The sequence below is a fragment of the Cryptomeria japonica genome, unplaced genomic scaffold (genome assembly GCF_030272615.1).
Source record: "Cryptomeria japonica unplaced genomic scaffold, Sugi_1.0 HiC_scaffold_366, whole genome shotgun sequence".
Taxonomy (NCBI): domain Eukaryota; kingdom Viridiplantae; phylum Streptophyta; class Pinopsida; order Cupressales; family Cupressaceae; genus Cryptomeria; species Cryptomeria japonica.
The window spans coordinates 98,827-118,207 of NW_026729188.1; the positions used below are offsets into that span (position 1 = coordinate 98,827).

General features: G+C 35.0%; 2 protein-coding genes across 2 annotated transcripts; both read left to right on the forward strand.

Annotated features, from left to right (window-relative positions):
* Positions 1-4,467: 4,467 nt before the first annotated feature.
* LOC131871043 (1-aminocyclopropane-1-carboxylate oxidase-like) lies at positions 4,468-5,805 on the forward strand. Its single transcript, XM_059215906.1, has 3 exons — positions 4,468-4,618; positions 4,711-4,946; positions 5,099-5,805. The coding sequence occupies exons 1-3, from the start codon at positions 4,517-4,519 to the stop codon at positions 5,709-5,711; spliced, it is 951 nt and encodes a 316-aa protein (XP_059071889.1). The 5' UTR covers positions 4,468-4,516; the 3' UTR covers positions 5,712-5,805.
* Positions 5,806-16,563: 10,758 nt separating this feature from the next.
* Positions 16,564-17,901, forward strand: LOC131871047 (1-aminocyclopropane-1-carboxylate oxidase-like). The gene is made up of 3 exons (XM_059215910.1): positions 16,564-16,714; positions 16,807-17,042; positions 17,195-17,901. The coding sequence occupies exons 1-3, from the start codon at positions 16,613-16,615 to the stop codon at positions 17,805-17,807; spliced, it is 951 nt and encodes a 316-aa protein (XP_059071893.1). The 5' UTR covers positions 16,564-16,612; the 3' UTR covers positions 17,808-17,901.
* The last annotated feature ends 1,480 nt before the right edge of the window (positions 17,902-19,381 follow it).

A 19,381-nucleotide genomic window follows, 5' to 3' on the forward strand; every position in this document is an offset into this window, starting at 1 on the left:
TCACAAATTGTTTTTAGAAATAAAAGATATTAATTTATTTTGAATTTTTAAGGATAACTAGTAATGTGTTGTTCCACATTAGGCTTTTTAAAGGCTTGTATTTCTCATATATAAGCACCTACCAGATCGTAACTTCGCAACTAACCCGCTAACTTGCAATTATTTATTTATTCTAAAACCTTACTAAAAAATAACTATTCATTAAGTACTCTAGCAGAAGTAAGCAATATTTAAGAATCATTTTCTTAAGTCCAACAGAGACTACAAGTGCGAAATTTGTAGTTTCACTTAAATCATCTTCACTCTTATTTTTTACTATGAGTTTGCACAATCCTTTCCCTCCTACCAAGTTTGTAGGTTTAATATCAATGTTAAATAATCTTGTACTTTGACGATCAATGTACTCCTTTCATTGAACCTAATCTCCTATTTAGTAAGAATAATTTTCACTATTCCATCAAGAGCATACACAATTAAATATAATTTTAATATTTAAAATTGAGACTGATTAATCACCTTTACAGGAAAAAAGGTGTGTTTTCAACCAAATATACTATTTATAATGGCTTTTTGAAGAAGTTCTCTTGAATCTATTCCCCCATCATTTTTCTAAAGAATTATGATCGGCATGATGTGGTCAGATGCGTGGTGCTTTAAAACAATAAATTTGAATACCATGATGGACTAAAATAGGGGTATTGGCCATGTTACTTTTAAGGCCGTCAAATTCTTTTACACATGGATAGATCTACTTGAATATGTCATATCCCTTTTAAAACCTGTTTATAATTTTTAGGTCATTCTTTAACTTCATAAAACTTCAAAGGGTGAATTAATTATAGTATCATCAAAAAGGTGACAAGATTATTATAGGGAGATTTTCGTTACAAGAGCATCATCAAAAAGAGCTATTAAGAAATTATAGTAGCTACCTACAAAAATCACTATGAAACCCTCCATTTCAAGCACCCAATAAATAGGAGAGTCTGTGTATAAAACCATAAAATTATAGATGGGAAACCATGAGATAAACCACCCAAAGTGTGATGCCCAAAATCCAAAGCCAAAATTCCAATATGATTTAAGAGGCTATAAATATCATATTCCTTCCACCTATAATAAGCTCATCATGATCTACTCCCCCACATGGGTGCTTCACTGTCTCCAATCAAAAATAATTGATTATGCGCTAGAAGCAATCATAAGCTGGTCAAGCGTAACTCACTCTTACAAGGCTATTGTGCATATTAGATGAATTTACATTTCTATTTTGGGAAGCCCGTATTCTAGAGGTCGTAACTTCTGATACAAAAATTTGATTGAGATATTCTTTTTAAAATGATAGAGCTTTGAGGGATATGTGTCTCGTTCATAAGAGAGCTAAGGAAAAGCCATCTAGAATTATTTTTAAGTCAAAATATTAAATCTATTGACCAAAATTGAGATTCTATGTTCTCTAACTCAATTTTGTTTTTTGTATTATTAGCATTAGGATGCAAGTTCAAGACACCTTTCCTAAAAAACTTCCACATTTCAAACACCTTGTAAGATAAAAGGTACTACAATCACTATTGACTAATTTTGCTAGGAAAAAATATTCCTTTAGACTAATGTCACCTTCTAAAATTCTCTACGCTCACTACACTTCGCGGCGCATTTGTAACATTTTGAGAAGAGTCAACTTTCTCAACCATCACCCTCTCATGCTCGACTGCCTAATAAAATGGTATTGAACATCAAAGTTCTCAATACTCACATGAAAAATTGAGATATTTGTTGGATGTATGCCATAACCTCTTCAACATCGATCTATAACAGCTCCTTAACTCAGTCCCGCATATGTGCAAAGTTAAATTTTATATTATACTTCTAAACTTACATTACATTAAGTGAGCCAAAAATGAGATTTCAAAACATGTGAGATGGAAAGTTCTAGATTACCAAAGAAAAATTTCTTAAATAAAAACCTAAATGAAAAATGGAAATATCAATTTAAATAAAGAACTTGGTACCAGACGATGGATCTCCTTGCCCAAGATGTTATTGTGATGTATCAAAAACTTTAAAGGGCTTGCCTAGTTTTTATCCCACATACAAAATAGGAGATAAGAACAAATAAAGTAGCAAAGCAAGGGAGACCAAATCATACAAAAATTAAAATTAACTAACTCAAATGATTAAAATAATGAAATAGAAATGAGAAGGTAGAGAAGAGATAATACCTTCGTGAGGCTGAATAACCCCGAATAAAACCTACAATCAGGAAGAGATGAAATGTTGGGGCCCCTTAAGAGATCACAATGAATGGTTGAGCCCCTACTTTAGTTTCTCAACCTCCAAAGGAAGAGATGAAGATTAAAAAAGATGTGTCGTTTTATCCTCTGTGTTTCTAGGAGGTCGAATAATTCATAAAATCCCTAAATTCCACTCCCATGTCCACGGGGAGTCACAAACTAGTGTGTATATGTGTGGTCGAAAAGTTAGTGAAATCCCAAGGTGTCGAGTACAAGATAGGATTTAACGCTGATGGATAAAATTACATGAGAAGAATGAGAACTAATCTGTAAAACTAACAAGACCAAATTCACCTCAACTCTTTGGAGAAGCCAAGGCGACCAAGTAGGTTGTAGAGCGTTGCAACAACCTTCAAGAGAGTGTTATAAACGATAGCATATTCGCAAGAAGATTAAAATGCTCAAGATTGTTGCAGTGTGATTTTGATATGAAACATTTAGGGGATGACAAATATATCTTTGACATGGAAATCAATATAGATTGAGTTCAAGATTAATTTTTCTTAGTTATGGTATGCATGTGGAGGCTATTTTGTAGTGGTTATATGTGCATGAGTGCAATTTGGTGATTATTCCTTTTCCTGTCGATCATAAGTAGTCTTTGAATCAATGTCCTAGGTTAGATAATGATTTTCATATATTTAATATTTACCTCTCTAACATTTTTGTAATGACATACATTGGAAAATGGACACCCATGGGATCTTGGTAGGAATTATTTAGTTATTATTATTTTTTTTATTGGTAAATTATTTGGTTATTATTATTCTCTAGGATACTTTAGATATTGTTAAGACCATACCTTTTTTTTATAAAAACAAGTCAGGAATACATAAACGTTGGCATGTTTTCCTTTGTATAGCATATTACAACGATTTGAGTAAGCATACACCTAAACCACAAGTCGCCTTCGGCTAAGCAGCCACGTACACTGGGATCCAGTCCATAAGGGATTGAACCTGTTGCGAAGGCGGCTCCGGGGATTTCAACCTTGGTGCATGGATTCTATATCACACACCATCGTCCTCACCAATTGAGCTACAACCCTTTGGCATTAAAACCATATTGAATAGGGTAGGTTACATAAATGTGAATGTCGATGCTGGGAGTTATAGCCATTGTTTGTCATAAGATAAATTGGCATTTTTCTTATGAATCGTTTGGGAGATATATTTGTGAGAGTGGAGCATCTTGTCACAATGGTGGGTGGCTCAGTCGCTTCCATCTTGATGATGGTGTGATGGTATTAAAGAGTGGTGACTATTGGGGTTATCTGTTCAGATTACGGGAATTGTTTGTCATCTTTTAAATGATTTAGATTAACTTCCACCTCCTGAAGATAGCATAGAGATTTAAGGCCTTCCCTTTCAAGTATACATAAAAGAAAAGAAATCTAATCTTAGATAAAAGGAGAATTATTATTGTCAGCTAAATTAATCGGCTGTCCAGAACATAAGGCTCCTGTGTTATCTTCCAAATAACTTAAATCGGCTTTAAAGAAAAAAGACATTGTCAATAAAAAGTTAAATATTCAAAACGTAGACTGCTTGGTCATTTTTCTAAATAATTTAAATTCACTTACCACTTCGTGAGCCAGATCCAGATGTTCGTGATTGAGACCTAGGAACGAAGGCAAAGGCACGGCCAGTACCATAGCCATCTCACTAGCCAGCATCTCCTGAGCCCACACAAGTTCCGGTTCCAGGGCCAGCAGCGACTTCGTTGCTTACCCAGTTTCTGTTGATCCGATTGGTTAATCAGTCCTATCACCCGCTGTAGTATTCAATTATTCAAAAACCTATTGTCATCTTCAAAACGAGTTAAATTGACTTTATAATTAAAAAAATACAAGCAGATCATCAAAAATCCAAGAATAAACAGTTTCTTTGGAAAAGCTAAATACTCTCCTAATCTCTGTTTCGCTCGCAGTTGTTAAGATACACGTTTAATTCATTTCACGTTTATATGCAAGACTTATCCGCAGACCAGGCCGATAACGATAAGTCGTCTATCATATTCATTGAATCTGCGGCATCGCAGACCACGTAGGTCGTCTATCGTGTTCGTGTTAATTGCTTAGCTCAGTCACATTCCTTCCTGATGTGCATCTATATAAAGAGCTGCGCGCACCACAGCATTGCATAAAAGTAGTAACCAGTAACCAGCAGCCCGTTTCTTCTACTCCTTTTCAAGAGAACTTGTAGTGCAAATTTATAAGGAAAATGGGCGTTCCAGTGATTGACATGAAAAACATAGACGGAGGAGACAGAGAGGTGATCATGGCTGAAATAGCCAAGGCCTGCGAGAGTACTGGTTTCTTTCAGGTGAAAAACACAACTGATCATATTTTCTCATGTGCAAAACTTACTAATTATAGAGAAAACAGAGTTGAAGTGATTTCGTTTTGTGTTTGCAGCTTTTGAACCATGGCATAGAGCATGAACTCATGGACCGTGTAAAGAAAGTTTGCTCGGAGCATTACAAGCTTAACAGAGAGCAGAGCTTCAATGCCTCTTTGCCTGTAAGGTTGTTGAGCAACGCTCTTGACAGCGATAACGCTGATAAGATCGAGAACGTTGATTGGGAAGATGTTATTCAAATACATGAGATGCAGGAGACCAATTCATGGCCTTCCCAACCCAGTGATTTCAAGTACAACAACTCAACTATTTTGTGCACAATTCAAACGTTTCTATAAATATAGAATAGAAAAAATTAATATGAGCATGATCTATATACAAGCGTTTCTGGTTTCTGGATATCGAAAAACAAAATACTAAGACATTATATTGCATTTTTCTCAGGGAAACTATCCAGGAGTTTCGAAACAAGATATTTTCATTGACAGAAAAGCTGTTGGAAGTAATAAGTTTGAATCTGGGGCTAGAGAAAGAGTACCTGAAAGAGGCATTTGCGGGAGGAGAGAAGCCCTTCTTCGGCACCAAAGTGAGCCATTATCCTCCTTGCCCTAGACCGGACCTCATCAAGGGCATCCGTGCACACACAGATGCAGGTGGCCTCATTCTCTTATACCAAGACGATCAAGTGTCCGGTTTGCAGGTCCTCAATGATGGCACTTGGGTTGACGTGCAACCCATTCCATACGCAATAGTTGTTGACATTGGGGACCAGTTGGAAGCCATCACTAACGGCAAATACACCAGCGCATGGCATCGCATTCTACCCACTAAGAATGGCAACCGTTTCTCAGTGGCATCGTTTTATAATCCCTCATATAATGCCAAGGTCTATCCCGCATCTCAACTTACTGCTCAGACCGGTGATGAATTATCGGTTTATCCAGAGTATCCAGAGTATCTGTTTGGAGACTACATGCAGGTTTACAGCCACCAGAAATATGAAGCCAAAGAGCCACGATTCGAAGCTATGAGGATTGTGAATGTAGAATGCCAATAGAATAGAGCTCTATTTACCTCCTCCTCTCCTATTTCTGTTTCTGTGGCTACTGTCTTCCATCCATTTTGATATTCCTCGTAATGTATTCCATCCATTTAAGGAATCTTTTCATCCATATATATGAATTTTTATCTATATATATCAAAGTGTTGTTTTATATAATTATAAAAGTGTTTCTTATAAAAAGATTCGTATATTGAGTTGTAGTTTGAACTCTTATATTTATCGATGTTTTTCTCTCACATAGAATTATCATAGCTAAGAACTGTGTTAGAACATTAAAATAGAAAGCATTCGTAATAATAATAGAATAGTTAACTCGTATAATCGAACATAAAAGTAATATTATAGGTTTCCAATCATGATGCTTTGTTTATATATCGAAAATTGAAATACGACTCGCAAATGCAGCCTCTCAGTATATTTCAAAGTTGAATATGACTGAAGAATGCAACCTCCCGTTATGTTTTAAATGCAGATATAACTAGCACATATATTCTAAACAAGACATCATTGCCATTAAACGTAACATAACAAAATATGCAAAGATAATTTCACACTAGACATAAGAAATTGAAATGAAACTATTAATTTCTCTACATTCTCAAAAGTTCAAGACCTTCTATTTTTCATGGCCACTTCAATACCTTCTATCATACTCGAGCACTACACTTTTAAGGGAAATATATCTCTTTCTTCCACAATTGCCCACCTACCCTTTATTTTGGGTTTATAAGTGCTTTGGAAACAAAACACAATTAATTCTCTAGTGAACAACACAAGAAACTATTCCATTACAAGCATTCTAGGATAGGAATTTTATAATCAAATACTAACTCTTCTTCTAACTTCAACAAGCATACAGTTGTCGTGAAATTTGGTCAAACAGCTGACATTGTTTGGCTGTAGGCGAGCATTATTTACACCAATTTATGAAGCACATGATGAACAATGTCTGTACATGTCGACTCTCAAATAAAAATGTCTCCTCTTCTACTATTCAGTGGTTTGTACAATCACTACACTAACATGCAAGAACATCTACTATTAAGTAAAGATTCTAAATAAGCACGAACATATTTAGTGAGTCAAGTCTATCTTAATCATCAAAATCCATCATCCACGTATAGAGTAATACCAAAACTTAAGGGATATATTCTCTTGATCATACCTATGGATATAATTATGCCTTAATTTCCAACTTGGATAGTTTCTATTCCTTGTGAATTCCACAACAAAAACTAATTGGTGTACGACTTGATTCTTTATCCTATCTAGTGATCCAATAATATCTTATATAATATAAAATTATTCTAAACATGCCCACGAGAGATAATAATAGATTCGAAGTTTGATCCATCGAATCCATCAGACAATCCTTGAGTTTCTAAGCACAATCACGCATGCCTATTTTCGGTAGCATCTCCCTTACCAATACCGCCATCAACCGATTTTCCTATATAAATATTCATATCTGTGTATCATTCCACAAAGCAAAGGCGCAATAATTGATGGATTGATTACCTTGGTTGGTTCAGTGTACTTCATACATGTCGGCACCCTATTTAGTCATGTCTCAATTGTGGCCTATTCTATGTAGGAGTGTATATTTTTCCCTTGTCGTCTCATTATTGATAAACCTTTCGATAGATTTACTATTTTGCATTCTGTCATGTCCTTCATAACGCACCTCAACCTTTCTCTTCTCCAGTTGGGGGCCCCCTTCTGCTCCGCTTTGTTTTCGTTCGTTTTTCTTTTCTTTCCTTGTCTGTGTTGTTGTCTTTTTTTTGTCTTGTGTTTTGGAGTCCCGAAACTCCGAGGTCCTGAACTTCTCCTTCGGATCTTCGGACTCCCAGGCTTCCTCCGTGTCCTTGACTATTCTTTCCCTTTGTTTTCTTCGAAATTCCAGGATCTCGGAGTTCCGAGTTTGGAAGAGTTCTTCCATTTCTCGAAACCTCGGAGTACAAGGTTCTCGGGTTTCGCTGTTTGTTTGTTTAGTGTTTGCATTATTTCGGACATCTGGGTTTTCAAGGTTATGGTGGCCTCTAGCTTCCCCACACCCCGAGATCTCGAAATCCTAGGTTTTCGTCCTTCTTCGTTGCTTAGGGATTTCATGATTTCGGGATCCCAGGAACCTCAGGAACTTAGTTTCCCAAGTTCCCAGTTCCTCGAACTCTAAAGTCATGTGTTTTGTTTGTTCATTGTGCGTCTTTGGTTGTCGTGCGTGTGCTTTCGTCTTGGTGTCACCGCGTGTTGTCTCTTCAAAAGTGTATCTCAAAAAACTGATCAAATGCCTTTGAGTATGTCAAAATAATTATGTGTTTCTTTATTCATTTGGAGAAATTTAATTTTAATTTGGAAAAATCCAATAGCTCTCATTTCGATGTGATTGCGACAACCCAAATATCACCAAAGACCATATTTTCTCTCCCTCCCACTCCTCCCACCCACCCCTGCAATGGCGTCTACCTATTCCTAATGTCATCTTTTTGTTAATATCATTGACTATCTTTTGAATAATGGTTGTGAGATTCCTGTTATTTTTCCATTTTTCACTATCGTTGACTATCTTGTGAACAATGGTTGTGAGATTCGTGTTGCTTGACCATGACCTTGTGGTTGTAATCGTATGTATGTAAATGTGTGATGATGCATATAATAAAATACCTTAATGCTACATACAATGTCTAATGAATGTGAATTGTTTAAATATTACCACGGTGAAAATGATGATAACAAATGGATGTAATAATCTCGACAATGACCTTTTACATGTAGAAAGAACCAAAAATAATTCAAAAGAACTATTGCAAATTCCATTGTGTTGTAGAGTCAAAACTTTACAATGCTATTTAGAAAAAATGACTTGAGATAAAACTCGAGAATCAAGGCAAACATAAATATATAAAAGCGCATAAAGCTCAATCGCCTATGGTATACTACATGACACGACCTATTTTACTATTAGAATACCTTCAAGTATTATCTATTATAAGGAGAGGAAATTTGAGTAACACCAAGATATGTCAATTAATAGATGATTCTAGAAAAATATTTATGGATTTCGATCTGGACCATGCAAAGATAATCAAACATCCTTTGACTACCTCTAAGTTCTCTTCTCTTATCTCGTAATAACACAAAGTCCCTAACTACAAACTCTCTATTCTAATCTCTTCCATTAAACATTTATTTAAAATGTTCTTAATATTTTTAATCCTGTCTACCGCTATTTTCTTTATCTCTTCTTTCCTAGTCAAAGATGTGATCCCTTTTCCCTAATGATTATTCAAATTACTAATCTTTGATGACAGTTGCTATTCGTATTCCAACAAATTTCAATGGTATGTGAAGCTTACTACCGATCTCATAAGCAATTTTAATTTGAAAAACTGTGATCTCTTTCTATTGTGATTGTGTCTACCCCAAGAACATCAAATATCCTCTTTTTTTTTTTCTATTTTTTGTTATTATCATTTACTATCTTGAGCATAATGGTTGTGAGATTTTTGTTTCTTGATCATTACCCTGTGGGTGTAAGCCAATGAATTTAAATATGCAAGGCTACATATAATAATACAAAACGTAGATATGTTTGAAGCAGAATTGTTTTTATAATTATCAATTAATATTGTCTAAGTAACCTTGAAAATTATCAGTATCATTTCATCAATGAAATTGCAAAACACTTTAGATGTAGGGTATTTTATGTTCAACCACTTTAACACTCATACTTAAGTAATTAGTATCAATCAAAATATGAGTGTGGATAGTATTTGATTGTGGTTTAATTGTAACTATTGTATTTTGGTTCCATTGTTAGAATGCCTCGTCAATTACAAGAAACCTAGAGGGATAGAAAATGGCATTGGGTATATTACTAGTTTTTTGACATATTTTGCATCATGATTTTATTCTAATAAAATTCTATTGTTGTTCTCTATTCGCACAATCCAACAAGATTTCATCAATCGCTTGCTTGTACCCTACAATTCACTAGATAACACTTTTTTGTTGATTTTAGCCTATAGTTCTTCTCTCTTTAGCATAGATGTTGAAGACATTCTTTGTGGGTAAGGAAATTTACAATGGCAAAGCCAACACATATAACACCAAATCACACTGTCGTTGTAGAAATAAAAAGATATTAATCTATCTAGGATTCTTTAGCATGTTAATACATTTATGCACGTTAGTCTTTTGAAACCATATATTTCACGTATAACCACCAATGGGAACGTAACTTCCAAAATAACCTACTAACCAATTTTTAATTATTTATTGAAAAATCATACTAAAAAATAATTTGTAATATAATAATAGAAAATTATCCCCTATTAGATTTATCCCAGTAAGTTTTGTGCATTGTAAGAGTTTAACACAACCCTTATCGATACTTTGATGAATCACCTTCACGAATAATCCTCACTGACACAGGAAACACGAGACTAACTCCATGAACGGATCTCCTAATTATAGAAACCACAAACCTCTACACAACATGAAACGGCGTAGCTTTTCCCAAACCTACTTGTATAATTAGAGAGAAACATTCCTCTGACATTCTAGACCTATCAAATCCCTCTACGGTGTTGCATATGACATAACAATTCTCCTTTGAGACTCCACATATCCTTCGAGTGTTTTGAATCCTTCCTCTATGGTTTAAATGAAGATCAACCAAATGCTGCTCTTTTGTACTAAACAGCAGCAATCAAATGTTGATACATCAAGTGTACTCATATGAAAATCCAATCCCCATCTTTTCTTAAGGGGCAAAAATGGAGAAGAATGCTTCTCATGCCATGAATCACCCCTGAGCAAGAAGCTAGCTCGATATAATATATTTCCTCCTATATCCATTTCCTCCGACCTCCTATGTGATCCTATTACACTATCCATTTGATATCTCACTAGAATCTCAAACAATACAACCATCTGAATTTGGAATCTTTGTCAAGTGTAACATAGATGACTTGAACATTTGATTAATGTTGTAACGACACAAAACTAAATTATGATGGCATCCCTTTCTTCTTTTAAACAATCATCCTCAGGTTGGTGGCAGAATTCCCTTCGTCTTCAACTCACTACTTTTCGTAACGATGTTTATGTCAATTATTCTGATGTTGTTTCTAAGGATACGCAACCAATTATTCCTAGCTAGTAATCTTCTCCTATCTTGGTTGTTGTGGGTGTGTATTTGGGGTCGCTTTCTTCTTTGTCTACTACTTCCCAATTGCCCTTGGGAAATGCTACATCTAATTTCCTTCTATTCCGATTATATCTGCTCCTCTTCATTCCAATATAGAATTACTTTCTTATGTGCCTTTTCAGGGACTCTCTCCCTCCTCTTTCCCTTTTGGTTTTAAATTTTGACGGTGACCCATCTTGGACAATTGTACATAGCAGGAAAAAGGGTTCCCTTATTCAACAAAATATATACCCTTATTTAACCACGAGAAAATATTTAATTATGAAATTTAACTCCAAAATAATCTTTTCAAATACTCCCCTTTAATAAATTCTAAAACTCCTTCAATGTGTGTGTGTGTGTGTGTGTGTGTGTTCTTTACACATCTATATTGGTGTATCTTTTATAATGCATAAAAATCAGAGTTCAAACCATACACATTTGTCGTCTTATAAATATGTGCCATAACTCCAACTGACAATTAAATATTCAAACAATTCATTTTTCAATAAAAAAAGACATTCTGCTCGTACCTTAATCAGTTTATGTATTTGGTATAAACTTCTGCACTTCACTAGTGTTTAAAATAGAGAGATTAAAGACTAGTGCATTGACTTATTCCATGCCTAAATTTCCTTGTTATACATCAATAATTTCAGGTCTAAAATATCGATCTTTGGCTTCCACATAGGACCAACACATTATTTATAGTGTCTCCTGTCATTACTTCTCTGAGAAAGTGGATTACCTTATACTTTATATTCAAATCGCCTTGGACTTCTTATATCTCCGTCATCAATTAATTCACTATCTTTCTTGCAGATTTTATAATTAAATCAACAGTGGTCTTCCAAATCTATCATGCGGCCAACAACCACCAATTCTCCACCAGTCTAAGCTAACCACATGCCGCACATTCCTCCTTCTCTATATCTATTTATTGTAATATCCATGCTATTTCTTCTTCTCCACACGCCTAGGGAGATAAATTCAAAATTTTCTTCTTTGATCATGTACCACGCCTATTCACAAATTTTACACAAGGACCTAATTCACTTCAACATTAAACTTCCATTTCCACTGCAAATATTTATATACCATAATTTAGCTACAACTCACTCATAGGATCAAAACCATTGCATGCTCTAATACCAAGTTAATAATGTTGGAGACAACACAAATAATACCAGATCACAAATTGTTTTTAGAAATAAAAGATATTAATTTATTTTGAATTTTTAAGGATAACTAGTAATGTGTTGTTCCACATTAGGCTTTTTAAAGGCTTGTATTTCTCATATATAAGCACCTACCAGATCGTAACTTCGCAACTAACCCGCTAACTTGCAATTATTTATTTATTCTAAAACCTTACTAAAAAATAACTATTCATTAAGTACTCTAGCAGAAGTAAGCAATATTTAAGAATCATTTTCTTAAGTCCAACAGAGACTACAAGTGCGAAATTTGTAGTTTCACTTAAATCATCTTCACTCTTATTTTTTACTATGAGTTTGCACAATCCTTTCCCTCCTACCAAGTTTGTAGGTTTAATATCAATGTTAAATAATCTTGTACTTTGACGATCAATGTACTCCTTTCATTGAACCTAATCTCCTATTTAGTAAGAATAATTTTCACTATTCCATCAAGAGCATACACAATTAAATATAATTTTAATATTTAAAATTGAGACTGATTAATCACCTTTACAGGAAAAAAGGTGTGTTTTCAACCAAATATACTATTTATAATGGCTTTTTGAAGAAGTTCTCTTGAATCTATTCCCCCATCATTTTTCTAAAGAATTATGATCGGCATGATGTGGTCAGATGCGTGGTGCTTTAAAACAATAAATTTGAATACCATGATGGACTAAAATAGGGGTATTGGCCATGTTACTTTTAAGGCCGTCAAATTCTTTTTTACATGGATAGATCTACTTGAATATGTCATATCCCTTTTAAAACCTGTTTATAATTTTTAGGTCATTCTTTAACTTCATAAAACTTCAAAGGGTGAATTAATTATAGTATCATCAAAAAGGTGACAAGATTATTATAGGGAGATTTTCGTTACAAGAGCATCATCAAAAAGAGCTATTAAGAAATTATAGTAGCTACCTACAAAAATCACTATGAAACCCTCCATTTCAAGCACCCAATAAATAGGAGAGTCTGTGTATAAAACCATAAAATTATAGATGGGAAACCATGAGATAAACCACCCAAAGTGTGATGCCCAAAATCCAAAGCCAAAATTCCAATATGATTTAAGAGGCTATAAATATCATATTCCTTCCACCTATAATAAGCTCATCATGATCTACTCCCCCACATGGGTGCTTCACTGTCTCCAATCAAAAATAATTGATTATGCGCTAGAAGCAATCATAAGCTGGTCAAGCGTAACTCACTCTTACAAGGCTATTGTGCATATTAGATGAATTTACATTTCTATTTTGGGAAGCCCGTATTCTAGAGGTCGTAACTTCTGATACAAAAATTTGATTGAGATATTCTTTTTAAAATGATAGAGCTTTGAGGGATATGTGTCTCGTTCATAAGAGAGCTAAGGAAAAGCCATCTAGAATTATTTTTAAGTCAAAATATTAAATCTATTGACCAAAATTGAGATTCTATGTTCTCTAACTCAATTTTGTTTTTTGTATTATTAGCATTAGGATGCAAGTTCAAGACACGTTTCCTAAAAAACTTCCACATTTCAAACACCTTGTAAGATAAAAGGTACTACAATCACTATTGACTAATTTTGCTAGGAAAAAATATTCCTTTAGACTAATGTCACCTTCTAAAATTCTCTACGCTCACTACACTTCGCGGCGCATTTGTAACATTTTGAGAAGAGTCAACTTTCTCAACCATCACCCTCTCATGCTCGACTGCCTAATAAAATGGTATTGAACATCAAAGTTCTCAATACTCACATGAAAAATTGAGATATTTGTTGGATGTATGCCATAACCTCTTCAACATCGATCTATAACAGCTCCTTAACTCAGTCCCGCATATGTGCAAAGTTAAATTTTATATTATACTTCTAAACTTACATTACATTAAGTGAGCCAAAAATGAGATTTCAAAACATGTGAGATGGAAAGTTCTAGATTACCAAAGAAAAATTTCTTAAATAAAAACCTAAATGAAAAATGGAAATATCAATTTAAATAAAGAACTTGGTACCAGACGATGGATCTCCTTGCCCAAGATGTTATTGTGATGTATCAAAAACTTTAAAGGGCTTGCCTAGTTTTTATCCCACATACAAAATAGGAGATAAGAACAAATAAAGTAGCAAAGCAAGGGAGACCAAATCATACAAAAATTAAAATTAACTAACTCAAATGATTAAAATAATGAAATAGAAATGAGAAGGTAGAGAAGAGATAATACCTTCGTGAGGCTGAATAACCCCGAATAAAACCTACAATCAGGAAGAGATGAAATGTTGGGGCCCCTTAAGAGATCACAATGAATGGTTGAGCCCCTACTTTAGTTTCTCAACCTCCAAAGGAAGAGATGAAGATTAAAAAAGATGTGTCGTTTTATCCTCTGTGTTTCTAGGAGGTCGAATAATTTATAAAATCCCTAAATTCCACTCCCATGTCCACGGGGAGTCACAAACTAGTGTGTATATGTGTGGTCGAAAAGTTAGTGAAATCCCAAGGTGTCGAGTACAAGATAGGATTTAACGCTGATGGATAAAATTACATGAGAAGAATGAGAACTAATCTGTAAAACTAACAAGACCAAATTCACCTCAACTCTTTGGAGAAGCCAAGGCGACCAAGTAGGTTGTAGAGCGTTGCAACAACCTTCAAGAGAGTGTTATAAACGATAGCATATTCGCAAGAAGATTAAAATGCTCAAGATTGTTGCAGTGTGATTTTGATATGAAACATTTAGGGGATGACAAATATATCTTTGACATGGAAATCAATATAGATTGAGTTCAAGATTAATTTTTCTTAGTTATGGTATGCATGTGGAGGCTATTTTGTAGTGGTTATATGTGCATGAGTGCAATTTGGTGATTATTCCTTTTCCTGTCGATCATAAGTAGTCTTTGAATCAATGTCCTAGGTTAGATAATGATTTTCATATATTTAATATTTACCTCTCTAACATTTTTGTAATGACATACATTGGAAAATGGACACCCATGGGATCTTGGTAGGAATTATTTAGTTATTATTTTTTTTTTTATTGGTAAATTATTTGGTTATTATTATTCTCTAGGATACTTTAGATATTGTTAAGACCATACCTTTTTTTTATAAAAACAAGTCAAGAATACATAAACGTTGGCATGTTTTCCTTTGTATAGCATATTACAACGATTTGAGTAAGCATACACCTAAACCACAAGTCGCCTTCGGCTAAGCAGCCACGTACACTGGGATCCAGTCCATAAGGGATTGAACCTGTTGCGAAGGCGGCTCCGGGGATTTCAACCTTGGTGCATGGATTCTATATCACACACCATCGTCCTCACCAATTGAGCTACAACCCTTTGGCATTAAAACCATATTGAATAGGGTAGGTTACATAAATGTGAATGTCGATGCTGGGAGTTATAGCCATTGTTTGTCATAAGATAAATTGGCATTTTTCTTATGAATCGTTTGGGAGATATATTTGTGAGAGTGGAGCATCTTGTCACAATGGTGGGTGGCTCAGTCGCTTCCATCTTGATGATGGTGTGATGGTATTAAAGAGTGGTGACTATTGGGGTTATCTGTTCAGATTACGGGAATTGTTTGTCATCTTTTAAATGATTTAGATTAACTTCCACCTCCTGAAGATAGCATAGAGATTTAAGGCCTTCCCTTTCAAGTATACATAAAAGAAAAGAAATCTAATCTTAGATAAAAGGAGAATTATTATTGTCAGCTAAATTAATCGGCTGTCCAGAACATAAGGCTCCTGTGTTATCTTCCAAATAACTTAAATCGGCTTTAAAGAAAAAAGACATTGTCAATAAAAAGTTAAATATTCAAAACGTAGACTGCTTGGTCATTTTTCTAAATAATTTAAATTCACTTACCACTTCGTGAGCCAGATCCAGATGTTCGTGATTGAGACCTAGGAACGAAGGCAAAGGCACGGCCAGTACCATAGCCATCTCACTAGCCAGCATCTCCTGAGCCCACACAAGTTCCGGTTCCAGGGCCAGCAGCGACTTCGTTGCTTACCCAGTTTCTGTTGATCCGATTGGTTAATCAGTCCTATCACCCGCTGTAGTATTCAATTATTCAAAAACCTATTGTCATCTTCAAAACGAGTTAAATTGACTTTATAATTAAAAAAATACAAGCAGATCATCAAAAATCCAAGAATAAACAGTTTCTTTGGAAAAGCTAAATACTCTCCTAATCTCTGTTTCGCTCGCAGTTGTTAAGATACACGTTTAATTCATTTCACGTTTATATGCAAGACTTATCCGCAGACCAGGCCGATAACGATAAGTCGTCTATCATATTCATTGAATCTGCGGCATCGCAGACCACGTAGGTCGTCTATCGTGTTCGTGTTAATTGCTTAGCTCAGTCACATTCCTTCCTGATGTGCATCTATATAAAGAGCTGCGCGCACCACAGCATTGCATAAAAGTAGTAACCAGTAACCAGCAGCCCGTTTCTTCTACTCCTTTTCAAGAGAACTTGTAGTGCAAATTTATAAGGAAAATGGGCGTTCCAGTGATTGACATGAAAAACATAGACGGAGGAGACAGAGAGGTGATCATGGCTGAAATAGCCAAGGCCTGCGAGAGTACTGGTTTCTTTCAGGTGAAAAACACAACTGATCATATTTTCTCATGTGCAAAACTTACTAATTATAGAGAAAACAGAGTTGAAGTGATTTCGTTTTGTGTTTGCAGCTTTTGAACCATGGCATAGAGCATGAACTCATGGACCGTGTAAAGAAAGTTTGCTCGGAGCATTACAAGCTTAACAGAGAGCAGAGCTTCAATGCCTCTTTGCCTGTAAGGTTGTTGAGCAACGCTCTTGACAGCGATAACGCTGATAAGATCGAGAACGTTGATTGGGAAGATGTTATTCAAATACATGAGATGCAGGAGACCAATTCATGGCCTTCCCAACCCAGTGATTTCAAGTACAACAACTCAACTATTTTGTGCACAATTCAAACGTTTCTATAAATATAGAATAGAAAAAATTAATATGAGCATGATCTATATACAAGCGTTTCTGGTTTCTGGATATCGAAAAACAAAATACTAAGACATTATATTGCATTTTTCTCAGGGAAACTATCCAGGAGTTTCGAAACAAGATATTTTCATTGACAGAAAAGCTGTTGGAAGTAATAAGTTTGAATCTGGGGCTAGAGAAAGAGTACCTGAAAGAGGCATTTGCGGGAGGAGAGAAGCCCTTCTTCGGCACCAAAGTGAGCCATTATCCTCCTTGCCCTAGACCGGACCTCATCAAGGGCATCCGTGCACACACAGATGCAGGTGGCCTCATTCTCTTATACCAAGACGATCAAGTGTCCGGTTTGCAGGTCCTCAATGATGGCACTTGGGTTGACGTGCAACCCATTCCATACGCAATAGTTGTTGACATTGGGGACCAGTTGGAAGCCATCACTAACGGCAAATACACCAGCGCATGGCATCGCATTCTACCCACTAAGAATGGCAACCGTTTCTCAGTGGCATCGTTTTATAATCCCTCATATAATGCCAAGGTCTATCCCGCATCTCAACTTACTGCTCAGACCGGTGATGAATTATCGGTTTATCCAGAGTATCCAGAGTATCTGTTTGGAGACTACATGCAGGTTTACAGCCACCAGAAATATGAAGCCAAAGAGCCACGATTCGAAGCTATGAGGATTGTGAATGTAGAATGCCAATAGAATAGAGCTCTATTTACCTCCTCCTCTCCTATTTCTGTTTCTGTGGCTACTGTCTTCCATCCATTTTGATATTCCTCGTAATGTATTCCATCCATTTAAGGAATCTTTTCATCCATATATATGAATTTTTATCTATATATATCAAAGTGTTGTTTTATATAATTATAAAAGTGTTTCTTATAAAAAGATTCGTATATTGAGTTGTAGTTTGAACTCTTATATTTATCGATGTTTTTCTCTCACATAGAATTATCATAGCTAAGAACTGTGTTAGAACATTAAAATAGAAAGCATTCGTAATAATAATAGAATAGTTAACTCGTATAATCGAACATAAAAGTAATATTATAGGTTTCCAATCATGATGCTTTGTTTATATATCGAAAATTGAAATACGACTCGCAAATGCAGCCTCTCAGTATATTTCAAAGTTGAATATGACTGAAGAATGCAACCTCCCGTTATGTTTTAAATGCAGATATAACTAGCACATATATTCTAAACAAGACATCATTGCCATTAAACGTAACATAACAAAATATGCAAAGATAATTTCACACTAGACATAAGAAATTGAAATGAAACTATTAATTTCTCTACATTCTCAAAAGTTCAAGACCTTCTATTTTTCATGGCCACTTCAATACCTTCTATCATACTCGAGCACTACACTTTTAAGGGAAATATATCTCTTTCTTCCACAATTGCCCACCTACCCTTTATTTTGGGTTTATAAGTGCTTTGGAAACAAAACACAATTAATTCTCTAGTGAACAACACAAGAAACTATTCCATTACAAGCATTCTAGGATAGGAATTTTATAATCAAATACTAACTCTTCTTCTAACTTCAACAAGCATACAGTTGTCGTGAAATTTGGTCAAACAGCTGACATTGTTTGGCTGTAGGCGAGCATTATTTACACCAATTTATGAAGCACATGATGAACAATGTCTGTACATGTCGACTCTCAAATAAAAATGTCTCCTCTTCTACTATTCAGTGGTTTGTACAATCACTACACTAACATGCAAGAACATCTACTATTAAGTAAAGATTCTAAATAAGCACGAACATATTTAGTGAGTCAAGTCTATCTTAATCATCAAAATCCATCATCCACGTATAGAGTAATACCAAAACTTAAGGGATATATTCTCTTGATCATACCTATGGATATAATTATGCCTTAATTTCCAACTTGGATAGTTTCTATTCCTTGTGAATTCCACAACAAAAACTAATTGGTGTACGACTTGATTCTTTATCCTATCTAGTGATCCAATAATATCTTATATAATATAAAATTATTCTAAACATGCCCACGAGAGATAATAATAGATTCGAAGTTTGATCCATCGAATCCATCAGACAATCCTTGAGTTTCTAAGCACAATCACGCATGCCTATTTTCGGTAGCATCTCCCTTACCAATACCGCCATCAACCGATTTTCCTATATAAATATTCATATCTGTGTATCATTCCACAAAGCAAAGGCGCAATAATTGATGGATTGATTACCTTGGTTGGTTCAGTGTACTTCATACATGTCGGCACCCTATTTAGTCATG